The sequence below is a fragment of the Esox lucius genome, chromosome 5, assembly GCF_011004845.1.
Source record: "Esox lucius isolate fEsoLuc1 chromosome 5, fEsoLuc1.pri, whole genome shotgun sequence".
Classification (NCBI taxonomy): Eukaryota; Metazoa; Chordata; class Actinopteri; order Esociformes; family Esocidae; genus Esox; species Esox lucius.
In genome coordinates this window covers 7,003,339-7,021,480 of record NC_047573.1, presented here as the reverse complement: position 1 = coordinate 7,021,480, position 18,142 = coordinate 7,003,339, and the positions used below count along the sequence as shown (strand labels likewise).

At 48.4% G+C, this 18,142-nt stretch overlaps 1 protein-coding gene across 5 annotated transcripts in view; it reads right to left on the bottom strand.

Annotated features, from left to right (window-relative positions):
- Positions 1 to 83: 83 nt before the first annotated feature.
- Positions 84 to 18,142, bottom strand: part of map3k4 (mitogen-activated protein kinase kinase kinase 4) — a 33,815-nt gene continuing 15,756 nt past the window's right edge. For 4 of the 5 annotated variants that reach the window (XM_013133912.3, XM_013133914.3, XM_020046598.2 and 1 more), the window contains exons 6-28: positions 17,515 to 17,778; positions 17,121 to 17,273; positions 13,984 to 14,141; positions 13,743 to 13,859; positions 13,205 to 13,304; positions 12,497 to 12,580; positions 11,984 to 12,265; positions 11,534 to 11,683; positions 10,960 to 11,121; positions 9,821 to 10,033; positions 9,131 to 9,209; positions 7,735 to 7,828; positions 7,216 to 7,359; positions 5,915 to 6,015; positions 5,707 to 5,790; positions 4,881 to 5,072; positions 4,235 to 4,305; positions 3,959 to 4,075; positions 3,551 to 3,710; positions 2,679 to 2,798; positions 2,270 to 2,376; positions 1,855 to 2,034; positions 84 to 1,400 (exon numbers count right to left, since the gene is read on the bottom strand). In XM_013133912.3, coding sequence (XP_012989366.2) covers positions 1,380 to 1,400; positions 1,855 to 2,034; positions 2,270 to 2,376; positions 2,679 to 2,798; positions 3,551 to 3,710; positions 3,959 to 4,075; positions 4,235 to 4,305; positions 4,881 to 5,072; positions 5,707 to 5,790; positions 5,915 to 6,015; positions 7,216 to 7,359; positions 7,735 to 7,828; positions 9,131 to 9,209; positions 9,821 to 10,033; positions 10,960 to 11,121; positions 11,534 to 11,683; positions 11,984 to 12,265; positions 12,497 to 12,580; positions 13,205 to 13,304; positions 13,743 to 13,859; positions 13,984 to 14,141; positions 17,121 to 17,273; positions 17,515 to 17,778 — 3,153 coding nt within the window. In that variant the 3' untranslated portion in view covers positions 84 to 1,379. The remainder of the gene's footprint in view (positions 1,401 to 1,854; positions 2,035 to 2,269; positions 2,377 to 2,678; positions 2,799 to 3,550; positions 3,711 to 3,958; positions 4,076 to 4,234; positions 4,306 to 4,880; positions 5,073 to 5,706; positions 5,791 to 5,914; positions 6,016 to 7,215; positions 7,360 to 7,734; positions 7,829 to 9,130; positions 9,210 to 9,820; positions 10,034 to 10,959; positions 11,122 to 11,533; positions 11,684 to 11,983; positions 12,266 to 12,496; positions 12,581 to 13,204; positions 13,305 to 13,742; positions 13,860 to 13,983; positions 14,142 to 17,120; positions 17,274 to 17,514; positions 17,779 to 18,142) is intronic. The other variant, XM_020046600.2, reaches the window with a different exon arrangement.

The following is an 18,142-nucleotide window of genomic DNA, read 5'->3' as shown; positions in this document are numbered from 1 at the left end:
TGCCTTACATGTTAATCATTTCCACATCCTGTCACATGTACTATTAATCTAGCTGAAGATCATGACAAATCTCACACACAGCATTTCTTATAATAACCTTTTATGTTGTTTGTACATGGCAAACAGAGCAGCAGAGGACCAGAAGAGAGAGAGTGTGTGTGTGTGTGTGTGTAGCAGCGGGGAGTGCGAACTTGAGTCGAGTGTCTCTTCTGTCATTGGTTGGCTTTGCTCCACTTCTGTGGCTGCACTAAGGTTTGGACTCTGTCCACCAATCAGCACCTATAGGACCCCTCCCTCATCCCTTGCCTCCCAAATGACTCCCTGTTCTATATATAGTGCACTCATTGATCTATGCCCATATATGAATTGTACTATATAAGAACACAGTACCATTCAAGAGTGCTATTTGGGGCCCAGACATCGGTTTCATCCCCTACTGTTAACAATAGAATCCTCTCAGCAAGGCCAAAGGAAAATACAATATTTTAAAACAAATCCACCAATAATAAAATAACCTTTTACATTTTCCTTCTTAGAGCCGTTCATTTGCACGTTTCATTGAAGAGTTAAATACATATGCAGCCACCCTCTGCTTCGTCATGACAACTCAAAACGCTCACAGGCAAGACCACAGCCTCGACCAATCCAAGGGCACATTTAGGCCACAATGTCGTGGAACATTCATAGAGAAATGTGTTGTGTAAATCACAAACAGGCCTCTCAACATTCCTAGTTGCAGTGTTCCACAGTCTCCTTACTGAATAAGGCCTAGATTAACTGAACTTTCACTTTGCTGAACTTGTTTTTTTTGTTTGTTATTTTTAAAAGTGCCATAGCTTTTATTTTTCCCCCCTTTCTTTAAAATGTCTTCCTCAATACCTTTTTATTCAGAGGTCTTGTCTTCAAAATTGTGAGAACAACACGATGTGGCTATACTTATTACTTGAGCTTTACAATATTGTTTATACAGGGTAAGAGCCAACGAATCAATTATTACAGTATGTACAATACAATATATCCCCTCCTCAGGGCCCCTCGCCATGTAAGACTTCTACAACAGGCTCATATTCATTAGGGAACACCGTAGCGCAATGTTTTCCAAAAGTCCAGGTAGTGTTCCTTTTTTCAGTAATTTTGTTGTTTGGTGCCTAATGAACATGATCCGGGTAATCCAGTTCACTCTTCAATATGAAATGAGGTCGTAAAGAGTTCCTCAGCTAAACTCCATATGACTGCAGTCATCAGTTGCTGATCCTTTTTCCTGTTTTTAAAAACACCTCCCCTTCCTGTCCAAAGCCATTCCTGTTTGTCTCCAGTCTCTAGGCAACATGAACAGTAGTGCTCTGGTTTTTAAAAGGTGGTTGCAGCAGGGTGGGTCCTCACTCTTCATCTGTGCAAACCTGCCGTTGAAACACGGGAGAGGAACTCTACGTTAGACTTTGCCAATTGCCACATAACCCGTTTTCACCTTTATTCCAGCATACTGTCTGTCTGCCCGGACGCACTTTTCCCTTGCACAAAAAGTATGCAGATAAATGGAAGGATAAAGGAAATACCAACAGTGTCTCAAGCCACCAGAACATCTTCAATGTGTCGTGGTTAAAAACGTAAAAAAAGTGTTTTTCTAGTCTAGGAAGAAGAAAAATAATTGCGCGATGCAGATTTTTTTGGGGGGTCCTAGACTAGGCACACTTTTCTCTGCGATTCTTTATGCCTAATAATTTAGCCTTGGTATATACTGGCAAAATGTACCACACCCCCTCGTGCTTGACTGCTTAATTATTGGTCTTCTCTGGAAAAATGCGTGTCGGGGTGTTACTGTTATCCCTCCCCGTGAGGAATGTAAAAACTGACCTTGACGAAGGGGTGGTCCAGAAGGGTGCTGGCTGTCCAGCGTCGCTTGGGCTCACTCTCCAGACAGTGACCCAGGAAGTCCTTCCCCTCTGTGGACAGCTTCTCTGGGATGGGGGGCTTGTGGCCCATACCCACCTTGTACATGATCTGGAAGTTATGCTCGTACTCGTGCCAGGGCCTCTGGATGGACAGACACACCCCCGTCAGTCCTGACACCCACACACCCATCAGTCCTGACACCCACACACCCACACACCCTCAAACTGGGTTAGAGGGTTCGGGTTATTACGATGTAAAAACCAAATGAGACTGAGCAGAAGAGCAGCCATGCATCTGTCGAGGAAAAAACAACTAGCAAACAATGTTGGCTGGAACAAAGTAGAAGTTCCAACGCATACCTGCCGCGTAAACCTACCTTCCCAGTCACCATCTCGATCAGGACACATCCTAAACTCCAGATGTCTGCCGCTCGTCCGTGACCTTCGCCCTTTGCCCTCGTAATGACCTCCGGTGCCATGTAGGCTGCAGGAGAAGAAAGAGCAGGTTGACTTAACAGAACAAGCCAAGACTGTTGAGTTTAAATCACGCAGAAAACCCTGGAAAACTCAGCTGTTGTGCTGCTCACCCAAACCACAAAAAATAAGGGAGGTCAAATAGAAATGGAACCCGCCGACGACAGAAGAACGGCGATGGACACCGCTTCACTCCGACTCACACGCCCAAGGCACTTTCTTTTTTTACCCAAAAACCAACCAACGGGATGGAGAGAGTTGGTGCCAACGGGAGGGAGAGAGCAGACACTCCCACCTGGTTTCCCCACTCACCAGCAGTTCCCATGGTGCTGTTAACTTCCCCAGGCATGGTCTGGGCATTGTTCAGCTTCACCGAGCAGCCAAAGTCCCCCAGCTTGATCAGGCCGGATGACGTCAAGAAGATATTGGCTCCTGCGGTAGGGAGGGGAAACAGGGAACAGGGAGGAAGAAGAGAGAGGGACTGTGAAACACACTGCACGTCTCCCAATGCCAAACCTGTGAAATTCCTTGCTTGGGCGGAGTGCTAAATGGGCTGACTGTACTGGAGTAGTCAAGTATCTAAGTACAGGAACTCACTGGTCAACACTCCATGAAAGGACGGTGACCTAACTGGTTCTGTATATAAAGGGCACAATTCCAGCCAAACAGTTCTATTCTTGTAGGTTTCCCTCTGTAATGTTACTAGCAAAGAAAACGACTTTTCTACCTGGTCCGAAAACAGTGACCCAACGTGTAGCACCGGTTGGTATAAGGGGGATGTCCAAAAAACGTTACATCCTAAAGCCGTCTCACTATTGGGAGGTCCATGGTCAAACCAGGAAAACGTACTCCAGAACTTCACGATGGGCAATGGGAAAATTACATGATTCTGGAGACTTGGCTCTGCCTAATTGATTCTCAACCCGGGAGTAAGGGGTCTGTTCAGCCCTGAAACTAAACGGAGACCAGGCCAGACGGAGACCAGACCAGTCGGAGACCAGACCAGACAAACACCAGACCAGTCGGAGACCAGACCAGACCAGTCGGAGACCAGACCAGACCAGACCAGTCGGAGACCAGACCAGACCAGTCGGAGACCAGACCAGACCAGTCGGAGACCAGACCAGACCAGTCGGAGACCAGACCAGACCAGACCAGACGGAGAGCGGTGAGTGCTGACCTACCCTTGATGTCTCGGTGCACTATGCCGTGTTCATGAAGCACGTTGATCGCCGTGGTGATCTGTTTGCTGTACAGCCTGATGACGTGCTCCTGCAGGCCCAGCCTGGACACCTCTTCAAGGGTCCCCTCGTCACAGTACTCCATGAAGATATACATCTCCTCCTGTTGGATGGTGTGTGGGAGGGACGCATTATTCAGAATGTCTTTAGGTAGTATGTAAAGTTAATACAAACCAGTTTTGACCACTTTATGGACAGTGTCCTTTCACGTATACATGGAAACACACGATGAGTTCAATACACATTCCAGATTTGTTACCACTACATACAAGTTCTTAGCCCTACCAGTAAGAAGAGACGAGATTAATCCTCGTCTTAACCTGATATTGTTAAACCTAGACGAGCCCTTACTCGATGCAGTTCAACACCAAAGTAGCGGACCAGGTTGGGGTGTTTAATGCCTTCAAAGATCTTCAACTCATCTGCGGTCTCCTTTATCGCCTTATGGTCATTCGGCTGGAACCGGATCTAAACGGGAAAATTAAGTCCTGATCAAAACATCGCCGTTTTCTTTTTGTGGTTACACGCTCCGCTATAAAAGAACAACCAGCGTTGAAATGTAAACGGTGAAAATACACGGCAGCAGCATCAACATCTCCAAGCATTGGTCATCTCACGGTCACCTACCTCCTTCATTGCCATTAGTTCTCCAGTGTCCACATTGATGCAGGTGTATACCTTGCCATACTGACCCTCACCTGCAGAGGGCGACAAGCAACAGACAGACAACTAAGCAACTCGCATAACCCCTGTTGGCAAGCAAATAGAGCCACGTTGGCTGGACTTGAAGCAGAATTAGCTCATGTCATCATGGGCTCGTGCTTGACAGACTGTTTACGAATACATCTGTAACAGAAAGGGGGATTTTCAAAGACGAGAAAGCAATACTTGATTATTTGAGGTGGGGGGAAAAGGCAGGTTAAACTATTTGATAAAACAAGGAGAGTCACGATTATTATGAAGAAATGCTTTTGCCTGCTTTTTAAGCTTTTTAAACTTTAAACTTAAAGGATAATTCGGAAAAAAAGAAAAAAACACTGCAATGCTCACTCGAGGTCAAGGTTGTGGGTTTGATTCCCTGCAGGTTTTTAAGACAAACCATCCAAGGGCCACAGCAAAGCAAAAACCTGAAAACAGGCGGCCCTATGGTTCTGCCCCACCGGCGGACCACGGCGCCGTGCGGGTGCCCTGTAACCACGGACACAGGTCCGGCTCGGCAAGACATCCGTGCGGGGGTCGTGGCGGCGGCGGCGGCGTCTCGGGCGGTACTCACCGATCTTGTTGCCACGCTGCCACTTGAAGGTGACCTTGCGCAGGCCCACGTGCATAACGTTGTCGTAGGACCTGGGCGTGTGGCACACCTGGCCGATGATGTTTCTCTGCTTCATGATGCCGTAGCGTTTGTCCTCGAACAAGCGTATGGAGCGACGCACGGCTTCCATGGGGCTCTGCCTGGCGGCCGTGTCTGAGGAGATGGGCACACCGCGGTGGGAGCTAGTCAGTATGTCACGTGTGTTTGTGCACGTCTTAACACATGCGGGGAGAACTAGCATTCTGAATGTTGATTGGCTGGCAGTATACCATGGGTATACCATGGGTATGACATCACATTACCTTTCACTGCTCTAATTGCATTGGTTTGTAAAAGCAATGAGGCGTCTCGGTTTGTTATGCATTGCCAATATGCCACAGCGAAGCGCTGTGTCCAGGCACGCCGCAACGAGTCGTCCCTAAGAACAACTCTCAGCCGTGGTATATTGCACCCTTTCAGAATGGTGTTTCAGCAAGCTAACTTCGGTGGCTACAGCAAAATGTGCATAAGCCTCTGGGCTTGGAGTTAAGAGGCTCTGTTGGAGTTAAGAGGCTAAATAAACAGGTGATATTCAATAAGCTAGCTAGCAATGCATGTATCACTGTACCTGCTAGCTACTCTATACTGAATGAAAGAAATCCACTGTTAGCGTATAGCTCTTCAATCTAAGGAACTGGTATTAATCAAACATTATCATCAATCAAACGGGTGTAGCAGGCAGTTCCCATTTAGTTACTAGGTGGATGGACGATCTGGGATTTGTCATCCACCCCTTCACCTTTCTCACCTTTTGATTGGCTGATGAATGTGCGGAGCTCCCAGCTTCTCCTGGCTGTGCTACTGACGTCCCCTCCCTTGGGATAGGTGGGTTCTGGTACAACAAAGAGACGAGAGCGAGAGATAATGAAAACGAGGGGTTGAGGCCGAGACTCAGGGATGCACAGTAACATCAAGACAACGTGATAAACAGAACACCGCTGATGAAAGCGTCATACCTTCCCTGTCCTCAGTGGGACTGGAGTGTCGGCTCAGGGACTTGAACTGCAGCTCGGCCGCTACAGATGACAGACGGTCGTTCTCATGGAGGTTGGCTCCTCTGCACAGGGAGAGGCAGTTACAGTCCAATAAGTATCATTCAGTTAGGATCAACCAGGGACTGGATAAACAGAAGGAACTACACATTTTTGGGTGGATTAAAAAAAAAAAAGCTAAACATTGATTTTTATTTTTCTGCTTCTCATGTAAACCATTTACAAACAGTTACAAACAAGCTTTCAGATCCTTATGTGAGTACATGTAGCTGGCTAACTAACAGCTGCTTTGTAGGACACCTTTCAGATCCCAGACATGTTAGGGCCAACTCTGGAGGTTATTGCGTTCCCGTGACGAGGACTGAGAGTAGGCGAGCACAAACCCATCTGGGACCAGTCTCTTAACCTTCAACCCAACCTCCATCCCAGTCAAAGCTGACATTCGGACCAAAATGTCAAAAGGTCGAAGAGATAGGACAGTTTAGATCTCAGCTAATGCATGCCTTGATTTAAAAAATTAGTGATGGAAACGAAACAACCAGGAAGAGCTACCAGATGATTAGAATGAAAGCAAAGCCACACAATAAGTCATTAAAGCAGAGTTTTCCACTGTCTCTCATGAGGTAGCACGCTGTCAGTTAGTCTGGATTAAAAGCAGAGTCTCCCACTGTCTCTCATGAGGTACCACTTAGTCTTTCCATCTCTCACACCATCCACAATCACAGCCGCGCGGTTCGGAAAACGTACATCGTGTTACCCCCAAAACAGAAGCGCAGATCACGGTCTCTCCATCTCTACATCAATTGAATTCACATTAAAGTAACATGAGTGAACAATCCCTTTAAAGATGGGCTCTATCAACGCTCCCGTGTTTGACTTGTGTCATAGGCAACATACAGACAGCGCTACAACGAGCTTCAGGGTAAATGCATGCGGGTGACCAGGTAACTCACAGTCCAATCGGAGGTCAGGGACGCCCAGAGCCCGTGGTCAACCTGTACCTCCAGTTAGCCAGATCAGATGGGAGTGGTTTGGGGGGGGGGGGGGGGGGGGGGTATTAGGGACAGTGGGATTTGGGCAATGGGAGTGTAACTGGTCTGCTCTGGTTCGACAGCGTTCCTTCACAGTCTCACGGCTGCTCATTACATACACACTTGGGGATCCGCCCATTCGGCATTTCTTGAACAACCTGAGTAATGCTGGGCAGGTGCAGGACTTTTTATTTGGGGGGGGGGGGGGGGGTGGGGTGGGGGGGGGCGCTCTACCTGACGTCATTGGGGGTTGAGCCGGGTGCTTTGGTCAGGCCGAGTTCCCCGGAGGCGGGGCCTGAGCCCTGAGGGGCGGGGACAGGGCGAGGGCCAGCAGGTAGACACAGCTGGGTCCGTAGGTCACACGGCAGACTCCTAGAGCTGTGACGGTGATAAGAACACACTGAGGACCCTCGAGGAACGCCTTAGATCAGCGCGTGTGTGTGTGTGTGTGTTGGTTTTGTTTCACGTGTCAGATATAGAGGCACACATTCCCACCATCACACACACACTGGCATCTCTCACACACAGTGTTGGACCCTTTCCAGCCAAAGTCATCAAGCAAGCGTCAGTGTCAAAGCGCTGGACACGGGGAAACCTCACAACATGGAAGCATGAACACAAGACAACTTTAGACGCATCAATGACAGCAAAAGAGCAGAAAATGGGGAATACGAGAACATGCAGGGATTACACACGGTCGAAATCGGGGTTAGAAGGTGCCAAGTGCCTTTGTAACCGTGACATTTGACCTACCTGAAACCCTCCGCATTCTGGATGACCAGGTGAGGGTTGGGGGGGTCGCTATGGCAACGAGGGACCTTGCCTGGTCGAGGACTGTTCCTGGGGGCTGAGGGGAGACGAGGGGAAGTGGAGTCATCCCTATTTTACCCAAGCCCCACATGTTCCCAAAGCATACATGTCCAGCATGTCTCTGTGATCCCTGGAGGAATCCGTCATTGCTCAGTGTGGGTGGGGTGATGTTTTACCTAGGGGTGGGTGGAGTGGTGTTTTACCTAGGGGTGGGTGGGTGGAGTGGTGTTTTACCTAGGGGTGGGTGGGTGGGGTGATGTTTTACCTAGGGGTGGGTGGAGTGGTGTTTTACCTAGGGGTGGGTGGGTGGAGTGGTGTTTTACCTAGGAGTGGGTGGGTGGAGTGGTGTTTTACCTAGGGGTGGGTGGGTGGAGTGGTGTTTTACCTAGGGGTGGGTGGGTGGAGTGGTGTTTTACCTAGGGGTGGGTGGGTGGAGTGGTGTTTTACCTAGGGGTGGGTGGAGTGGTGTTTTACCTAGGGGTGGGTGGGTGGGGTGATGTTTTACCTAGGGGTGGGTGGAGTGGTGTTTTACCTAGGGGTGGGTGGGTGGAGTGGTGTTTTACCTAGGGGTGGGTGGGTGGAGTGGTGTTTTACCTAGGGGTGGGTGGGTGGAGTGGTGTTTTACCTAGGGGTGGGTGGGTGGAGTGGTGTTTTACCTAGGGGTGGGTGGAGTGGTGTTTTACCTAGGGGTGGGTGGGTGGGGTGATGTTTTACCTAGGGGTGGGTGGAGTGGTGTTTTACCTAGGGGTGGGTGGGTGGAGTGGTGTTTTACCTAGGGGTGGGTGGGTGGAGTGGTGTTTTACCTAGGGGTGGGTGGGTGGAGTGGTGTTTTACCGAGGGGTGGGTGGGTGGAGTGGTGTTTTACCTAGGGGTGGGTGGGTGGAGTGGTGTTTTACCTAGGGGTGGGTGGGTGGAGTGGTGTTTTACCTAGGGGTGGGTGGGTGGAGTGGTGTTTTACCTAGGGGTGGGTGGGTGGAGTGGTGTTTTACCTAGGGGTGGGTGGAGTGGTGTTTTACCTAGGGGTGGGTGGGGTGGTGTTTTACCTAGGGGTGGGTGGGGTGGTGTTTTACCTAGGGGTGGGTGGGGTAAAGTTTTACCTAGGGGTGGGTGGGGTGGTGTTTTACCTAGGGGTGGGTGGGGTAAAGTTTTACCTAGGGGTGGGTGGGGTAAAGTTTTACCTAGGGGTGGGTGGGGTGGTGTTTTACCTAGGGGTGGGTGGGGTGGTGTTTTACCTAGGGGTGGGTGGGGTGGTGTTTTACCTAGGGGTGGGTGGGGTGGTGTTTTACCTAGGGGTGGGTGGGTGGTGTTTTACCTAGGGGTGGGTGGAGTGGTGTTTTACCTAGGTACAGGCCGCTGACAGGACTGTGGGGCTTCCCAATTACATGACCAATGCATTCGTTCATCAAGGCCTGCAGATTCTACGGAGGGAGAGATGTTCACACGGTCACAATCTGGTTCCACGAAACACACACACAAGCAGGCAAACGCGCAGTGAATCAATTGAGTATAGTCCAGAAATGCTGATTCACCAGCGAGAGGCTTTGCGTGCTTTGTGCAACAAAGGAAATGTGGTAATAAGGAAATGGTTAAGGGAAAAACATACCAGCAATGGCATAAACCAAACCGTACAGAGAAACTACCATTAAAACCAGTTAGAATGAATTGGCTGCCATCATTTGTTCATGCACTATTCATGAAGCTAATATATAACTAAAACTGGTTTCAAGGCACTTTGGCCTGTCTGACAGACAAACAGGATATTTTCTCAGTAACAAGGCATTAAAAATATTGGCCCCATGACAAATTCAAAATAATTGTTGGAAACTACCTTAAAAACGTGGAAAACATTCCCTACAGAACATGCGCTCTGTGGCAAAATGTGCAATTTAGTTCCTATGATCAAGAGGAGTGACAACTTCTAAAACATTTGGCCGGAGACCACGCTATTTGACCGCGCCCACTACGCTAACTTCGAGACCTAGCCGCTAGAGGAATCCCAGAGAAAACCACTGAAGTAGTGCAGCGTTACCAGGAAGTCGTCCTCTGGTAAGGCAGAGATGAAGGCAGGTTCTATGGCCTGGAGGAAATCGAAGCCCTGAGTCGCCCAGCGGGGCCTGGTGCCTCGGCCACTCTCACACTTGGTGAGGACGTAGTTCATCCACTTCCGGGCGAAGGCGATGTAGCGCTCACCGATCCGCTGGCGGAACTCTCCGGACATCAGACGCACCACCTCCTTGTGGTACTAAGGACGGCAAAAAGCAGGAGTCAAGGATGGGGAACTACAGCATGGTGTCACGTACTACTGCAGGGAACTTGGGGCTGCGTTCGCAGGCAGCCTCAGGATGGTACTTTAACAGCAACTGGTCGATAACTGGGCCAAAGATCAGATCTATGATGCCGGTGCAGGAACAGCTAATATGGCAGGGTTTGCGCTCTGTGGTTTACCATCCCCCTCCGAAAATATGATGACTAAGCGAATAATTTACGAAATGTCTAGTGTACAGACACAATCCTCCAAGGCATTGAGCTAAAAATGTTAAATAAGTTGCAACACTGTCTGGAAAGAGAGAGCTTTATGATTGTTTCCATACACACCCTTGACATTTCTTCACTTTTATGTCACTCTAGGGGTCTTGAGCAAATGGTGATACTGTACGTTCTGAGGACGACCCCAAAGCCTATGACCTCACCATGTCATGCCCATGGTATACAGTCTCTAATGAAAAGGGTGGTTCAAATTCTGAATGCTGATTGGCGGATGCCCGTGGCATATGAGACCGCATACCCACCGGTACGACAACACATAACTGGCTGACAAATGGAAATGAGGCTTGTTATATATATGGCCAATATACCATGGCTAAGGCTGTGTACAGTGATTTCACGATACTGGTCCTATACTACAACCACGTGTGCTTTATTGCCTAAACAGATTACAGCTAGATGACAACAATTACGCCTTAGTATAATTGCTGTCAAGCCTAGATGACTGATGAGGGAGGCACTGTACTGAAGCCAGCCATTTACCCAATCCAAAACGGCAGAGAAAACCATTTGAGAAGCTACGAAAATGTATTCACTAATGTCCACGCGCATATTCACACTAGGTGAGCCGGACAGAAAAATCCTGAAATTGACACCCGCGCCCAGCAACCCATGACGTCTCACCTCAAACGCGAAGTTGTATCCCTGTATCATGGCTTCTCTGTAGTACTGCTGCAGAGTAGCAGATTCGGACTCCTCCACCTCTGACTCAAACTCCGAGGTGAACATGTACTCCACCCTGTCGATGGCCGTGTTGATCTTGATACATAACTGCAAGGCCTCATTCTGTGGCGGGGAGGGGAGGGGGGGGGGGGGGGGCAAGATAGCGAGAAACAGACAGATCGTGTGTGTGAATCCTTTTGATATCAGGTTTAACTAGGTCCGCTTCAACCACGGCCCTGCCGCACAGGAACAGTCTCACAGAGGAGAGGGGAAGCTAACAAGGGCCTTCTACGAGGGGGGGGGGGGGGGGGGGGGGGTGTATGAGACAGGCCAGATTGTAAATGGTTTCCATTTTCACAGCGCCCTTTGCACAGCCTCTGTGTGTCAACCGCCTGTCGAGCCTGATGTCTGCTCAACAAACGTGCGCTTTGCAAAACCACAGTTTCTTTCGTTGTCAACACAGGGTATTTTGTGGACGGCGGTGAACTAAAAGCCCTGGTTTATAATGACGTAAAACACCCAGCGAGGACGGTACCTTCAGTTGCTCCAGGGCGCAGGCGATGAGGGGTTGGCTGGACGTCTGCTCTCGGCTGAGGGTCAGCAGCTCGTCCATGCTCTGCTGGAAGGACTTCCGCTGGGCCACCAGGTGGGCCGACTGCATCACTATGAGGAGGAGGTTTTCCACCTGGCCAACGCGTTTTCAAAACAATCTCAGATTACACAGAGGAGTAACAACAAAACCTTCCTCCTCAGGGACAACGGGCGGTTCGGCCGTCTGACCGCATCACGTTCGCCGTCAGCCTCACACACTTGAAATGAATTTACTGAAACCAGTCATCCAGAGATTCAGGCCTGGTTGTCAGTGCCTTTAGCTGAGCTGTATTCGGGACAGACAGGCTAAGCAAGCAATTGCCAGCTCTATGAACATGCCAAGGGGGGAGTATCATGTCTATAAAAAAAGAAATTTCCCCCACCCCCCCCTCACCTTCATGGCCCGCAGTGTGTCCACAGTCTCCATCTGGGGCACCAGTTTGACCAGCGGCCCGTCCCAGTGCCACGGGGCCCCGACCTGGCCGGCCTCGCCAGGCGAGTCCCCAGCCCCGCACTTACTCATCAGCAGGTAGGCCTCATCCTCGGCCATCTCGTCGGGCTCCTTACTGCAGTCCTTGCCGGCTGCGGCGTTAAGCAGCTGCAGGATGAGGGCCCGCTGGTCCATGAGGGGGCACGGGACAAACACCTCCAGCTCCTCCAGCCCGGGGATCTGGACCTGATACAACGAGAGCTTTGTCGGTCAAAGAGAGGCAGGGCAATTCAGGAAGTATAAACTGCATGCCCAGGAAGTTCCCGAAATAAAAAGGGTTTTGCAAAATGGAAGGTAGAAATTGTTTCTGAGTGGAAACTTCTGGAAGTTAGGATTGACCCAAATAGCTCATCAGAACAAATGGGGAGAAAATAATAACAGCGGTAGGTGAACAGGAACATGGATAATCAGGGCCACCTTGACATAGTTTCTCTTCTGGAGCGCCTCCAGGAGGCGCGGCACCCCGCTGGTAATGCTGAAGTCAGCAGCAATCTCCAGGTCCTGGAGAGAGAGCATGGAAAGGAGGGTGAGGGAGAAGGAGACAAGGAGTAGGGGGGAGAAGAGAGATTATATTATATTTTTTAATACCCAAATGCAATCTAAAAGTTCACACTGACATTAATTTCACATGGGCCTTGGCCAAGGCATTTGATTCTGAAGACAAAGCTTGACTCACAAAATACAGCACTAATGTGCATTTACCAACAAAAAAAGTGCAGGAAGATAAAATAGGGGCAGACAATGTTTCTATCTGTGTGTCTGTCTGCCCACCTGTCTGTCTGTCTGTCTGTCCGCCTCTGTCTGTGCATGTGTCTGTCTGTCTGTCTGTCTGTCTGTCCGCCTCTGTCTGTGCATGTCTGTCTGTCTGTCTGTCTGTCTGTCTGCCCGGCTCTTGTCTGTGCATGTGTCTGTCTGTCTGTCTGCCTCTGTCTGTGCATGTCTGTCTGTCTGTCTACCCGCCTCGGTCTGTGCATGTCTGTCTGTCTGTCTGCCCGCCTCGGTCTGTGCATGTCTGTCTGTCTGCCAGCATCTGCCTGGTTGCATCCGTCTGTCTGTTTGTCTCTGTGCACACCTGTCTGTCTGTGCCTGCCTGTCTGGATCTGTGTCTGTCTGTCTACCACTCACCTTACGGAGCATTTTGGCAAAGCCCAAAGCTTTGGATGCCCGTTCTCTGGCCTCGTGGAAAAGCTCCTTAAGTGACCGGCTCGTCTCGATCACCGACCGCCTAGAACGACAAACGCGCTCAACAATAAAGGGACAATGTAAAATTTCGGTCACGGATCTACTTAACTGGAGTCCGATGAATTATTGGATAATATCTGTGTGTGGCTGTGTGCTAAAACTGTGTATTTGCACAGTGACTGGATGACCACCAAAACAGCTTGAATGTTAGCACTCCAGTCACACGATCACCCCATCGAAATACTCCTCCAAAAACCCTGTTCTCAGAAGGTGATCTCGCCTGGTCTAAAAGTGATGTAACCCTGCCTTAGACATCGCCACCAATCACAGTCCTGTAAAACGTAAGGTTGAGGTGTGCAGCTGTTTTGATGAGACAGATTCGGAAGGAAAGTGTAGGTGGAATACAACGTGACTGGAATGGTCCTTTAATTTTCCCAAGAGTTAAAAATGTAACATCACGCATTTTAAAACTAAAACATACCTAATCTCATCTGAGGCTGTACCATCGTCAGCGCTTTCCCAGAATTCATCACCACTCCTCTGCAGGCCGGCATCCAGGAAGTCTCCGGTTGACTTCAAAAGCATCCCAGCAATGTCACTGCCAGAAAGATGAGGCAACAGATTTGAAAGAAAAACATCTCATGTAATGACCCACTGTCTAAAAACTGCCACCATAATGACTGGAAATATTTGGAAGCAGCGAGGCAAAAACAAAAACTAACCAGAAGAGTTTCCCAGACTGCGCCTCTCCTCCTCGGATATAGGGTGTAATGACCTTGGTGAAGTTCCACTCCTCCTCCAGGAGGTTCTTCAGGCTGTGGGAGGCCTGGGGCAACTGCTGCAGCATCTGGATCCAACTGTGCATGTAGTCAAAGTACACCTGGAAACCGGGGAGGGAATGTCCGGTGATCACCAAGTCGACGGGCACTTCTGCAACCTACAGGCGCCACTCCAGCATTACTCCTTCAACACTACGGCCGAGTACAGAAGGTTGCTTCCCCAAGTTTGACACTGTGCCAAATAACTTGATGGTCAAATCTGCTTCATATTCTGAACTCTGTAAAATCCTCCTTATACTTTCATGAGTACCACTTTCTCCTGTTGTGTGTACCCTGCCCCTTCCTGTCCATTCATCACCACGGATCAGTTAGTCCTGAGGTTGTCTTGAAATGCATAGAAATAGAACAAGCAGTAAGTCCCATTTGAAGTCAATGGTTGGTCACTTCTATTCATTCAATTTCTATGCATTTATTCTAATCCAACAGATGAAATCTGAAATGAATACGTATGGAAAACAGAGCTCATAGGGCATAGCCATTTGTGAAATTCAGCCTTATTGTTGTAACTGTTATCAGGTAGGAAAATAGACATTTTAAGCAGCTAAGGGCTGTTCCTATCCCTAAAAACTCAGGGCGTATATTGGCCATATACCACACCCCCCATTGAGCCTTTATACCACACCCCCCTTGAGACTTTATACCACATCCCCTTGCACTATAGTGCAATTATAAAACGGGAACCAAAGCCATCAGAGCAGTAAAAACTACTTTTTTCATCCTTCTGGAATAACTTTTTCATAGTACGGCATTCAGCCAATCAGCATTTCAACCAGCCGACATGTGCATCGTGGCCTCCCTGCACTTATCTCGAAGGGAAGCTTGTTTGTAAAGCAAAGTGTGTTTTCTGCAGGAGCTCAGGACAGGCAGCAGGCACTAGATGACACTAGACGCCACTCTGTCCAAGACAGTGCTGTGGTTGTGAGCCTTCCGGGAATTCCAGAGACAGACCAACACACCAACAAATAAGACACACAGCATTGAAAGGAAACCTGCCTAAATTCCTAAGTAGTAATCAGTGATTGAACCACGCCAATTCCAATCACACCCTGTCTGCTGTGAGCTGCCCAGCTTTTGTTATTGGTTAAAGAAAAGAGGCAAGCACACGCTGTTCTCCGGCAAGAGTAATCGACAAGGCAGACTTGGCCTTGGGCCCAGACCTGGCGCCTAAAGAGAGACCGGCCACTCCAGTCTTCCACGATGAGGTGCGCCCTCTGTAACTTGACCCCTGTCAAAGGATCATGATGCAGGAAGTGTACGCTCTGACCTCAGCAGGACCTGGGGTAATCCAAACCCGAATGATAAGGTAAGTTGCAGGAAGATGCAGTAGCTTTCCTGCTGAAGAGTCAGGGAGCCTCAGCACTGCACACAAACAAACCCAATCGTAACACATCACAGAGGTGTACTGGACTGGACTCGCTAAGTATTTCAGTGTAAGACTCTGTTCATTGTATTAAGTGTTTCCTCTAGCCCCCCCACCCCCAAATGCACTCACTCCGGCATCATCGACAAAAAAAAAAAAAAAACATCCTTCCTGTACACCACTCTTGATTGTCAACCAGATTTTCTTAACATTATTTGACAATACCGTCATAACATCATTCCACTCAACTAAGCATTCTTTAAAACTGGTCATGAACTGCCTCCCAGACTCCTAATTGAAGCCACTAGCTACTAACCAATGAGGCAATACAGAATTAATGTATAGTATATTACGGTGTTGCATTGCAGGTTAAAGAGGTAGAAAAAACATTTTGCTGGATGTAGCACACAGTGCCCCGTGATATAACATCAGATTTAGAATTTTCTAAAAACTCTCGTACAAAAAAATTCATTGCAGAGTATTTCATACATGACATTATCTGCGGCCCTGAATATTGCGCTAAATGTATCCCTTGTACATTACAGTGGGGTTTGGATAGAAATTGTGGATTTATATCAATCTCTATCCAAAGCTAATAACCACAAGCAAATAAACCACATCATCATAGGCTTTATTTATATTAGATGTTCTCTACATTAACTTAAGCTCTAACCACTGCAAGTATTATTTAAATAGTAATTTTGTCTTGTTTATATTATTCCCCAGATTTTTATTTTGAAAAGCACACAACTCATTTTGAAAGCAAAATATAAAAATCTGAAGTCTTATTGTTGCTGTAAAATCTCTAATGTTGCCTCCAGGACACTAATCTACTGTAGACCACTGCAGCTATTGAGTTGTGACAGTTCGCTAGCTTGCTTCTTACCTTTGGTTGTCACTCAGATGTTGGCTACCTTCTTTATAACAATGTGACAGCCACTTACTGACAGTTCAACACAAATGTGTGTTTTGTGGTGGCGGCGCATCACAATTTATTACAATAAGAGAGAAACACTGGTATTGGTTTAGGTGACCTTAAAATTATTTATGTTGCGCAAAACAGTAGGCAAGTTGTCAGCAACTGTGTAATCTTCCATCACAGTATCAAAGCATATTACACACTTTCTAAACGTCACTTTACCCACATGTCTTTGGTTTCTGAGACCAAATCCATTGGTTTCGGGGACCACCAAAATGGAATCCATTGGTTTTTGGGACCAACAAGATGGAATCCATTGGTTTTTGGGACCAACAAGATGGAATCCATTGGTTTTTGGGACCAACAAGATGGAATCCATTGGTTTTTGGGACCAACAAGATGGAATAGATTGGTTTCGGGGATCAATCAGATTGCTGTGGTTTTCCAGTGTTTGATTAGAAAAAGTGTGTTAGCACTGCAAGGCCAGTGTTGCCTACTCTTGTTCTATACTTCAGTACATCAGTCTCAGCACCAGCACTGTTTGGAGGTCCTCGTCGAGATTTTTTTGTTTTAATGCCTCAAATGATTGTACCAATGAATGCCCCAAGTAAAGAATTCCTGGTCAGAACGTTCCTGGGCTTCTAGCTAATTCCCTAAATCATCCAACTAGGATTTTAGTAAAAGTAATTGGAAAGGTTACAGGAACTCTATAGCAACTCTAATCAAGACCATCAGTCTTACCACCAACATCTTGTGGAGGTCCTCTTCGAACTCGTCAATGTTGGCGTTAGTCTGGAGCCCCTGGGGGTCGGTGACCACACCTCTCAGCATGTACTGGTAATACTGCTTCATCAGGAGGCCTCCCTTCAACACCTCCTTACACTCACGCACCAACTACAGGAAAGAGAAAGACACCCGTTTAGAATCAGCTCACACTCAGCCAAGCGACGCCACCCCGCCAAACCAAACCGAGCATAGCCTTAGCGGGCAGGCTTGGTTAAGCATCCAGAGTACATGCCAGAACAGCGCTTCAAAGGGCAAATACTGGAGGTGGCACCTACACAGTGCAAAAACAGGGCGGCAAAAGCTCAGCGTCGCCGTTCACCGCCTCCTGTTCAGAAGGAGCCCTGCTGACCTGTTTGATGCTAAGCAGTGACGGCTCCCCGGCGGGCCTCTGTTCCAGCCTCAGTTTCAGGCACTCGTGTATCACGTTCAGCAGGACCCGGCACAGGACCAGGAAGGCGGGTCGGAACGAAGGGAGATCCATGTCCAACAGGTCCTCCCACAAAACCCGGTCCGCCCCCAGCGTCGGAGAGCCAGAGCCAGTGCAGGATGACCGGTGACGGGACAGCTCCGGCAGGTAGTCGCTGTCCAGCATGGGATCCGGGAAGTCCGTGAACTAGAGGCGGAAGCATAGATTAGCGGGTTGGCCAACTGAGGGATTAGGCCTGAGTGCTGCTCATTATCTCAGACAAAACACAGGCTCGTCTACCGTACCATCTATGAGAGAGTAAGCTCTGAAGTGTCTTACCACTAGGTCTGGCATTACCAGTGTTCACGAAACAAAAGAACATACTTCTAGTTAGTTTTTTTTTTTTTTTTATGTAGGGGTTTGGTCAGGTCTGGTTCAAAACTAGATAGCAGTAGCACTAACACCAGCGAGTGAGCTAGTAACACTGGGTAGCTAATAGAGTTAGGTAAGAAGAACACAATGGAAATACATAACGGTATACTATTCAAATGGCTTTAATGGCAACCGTTGC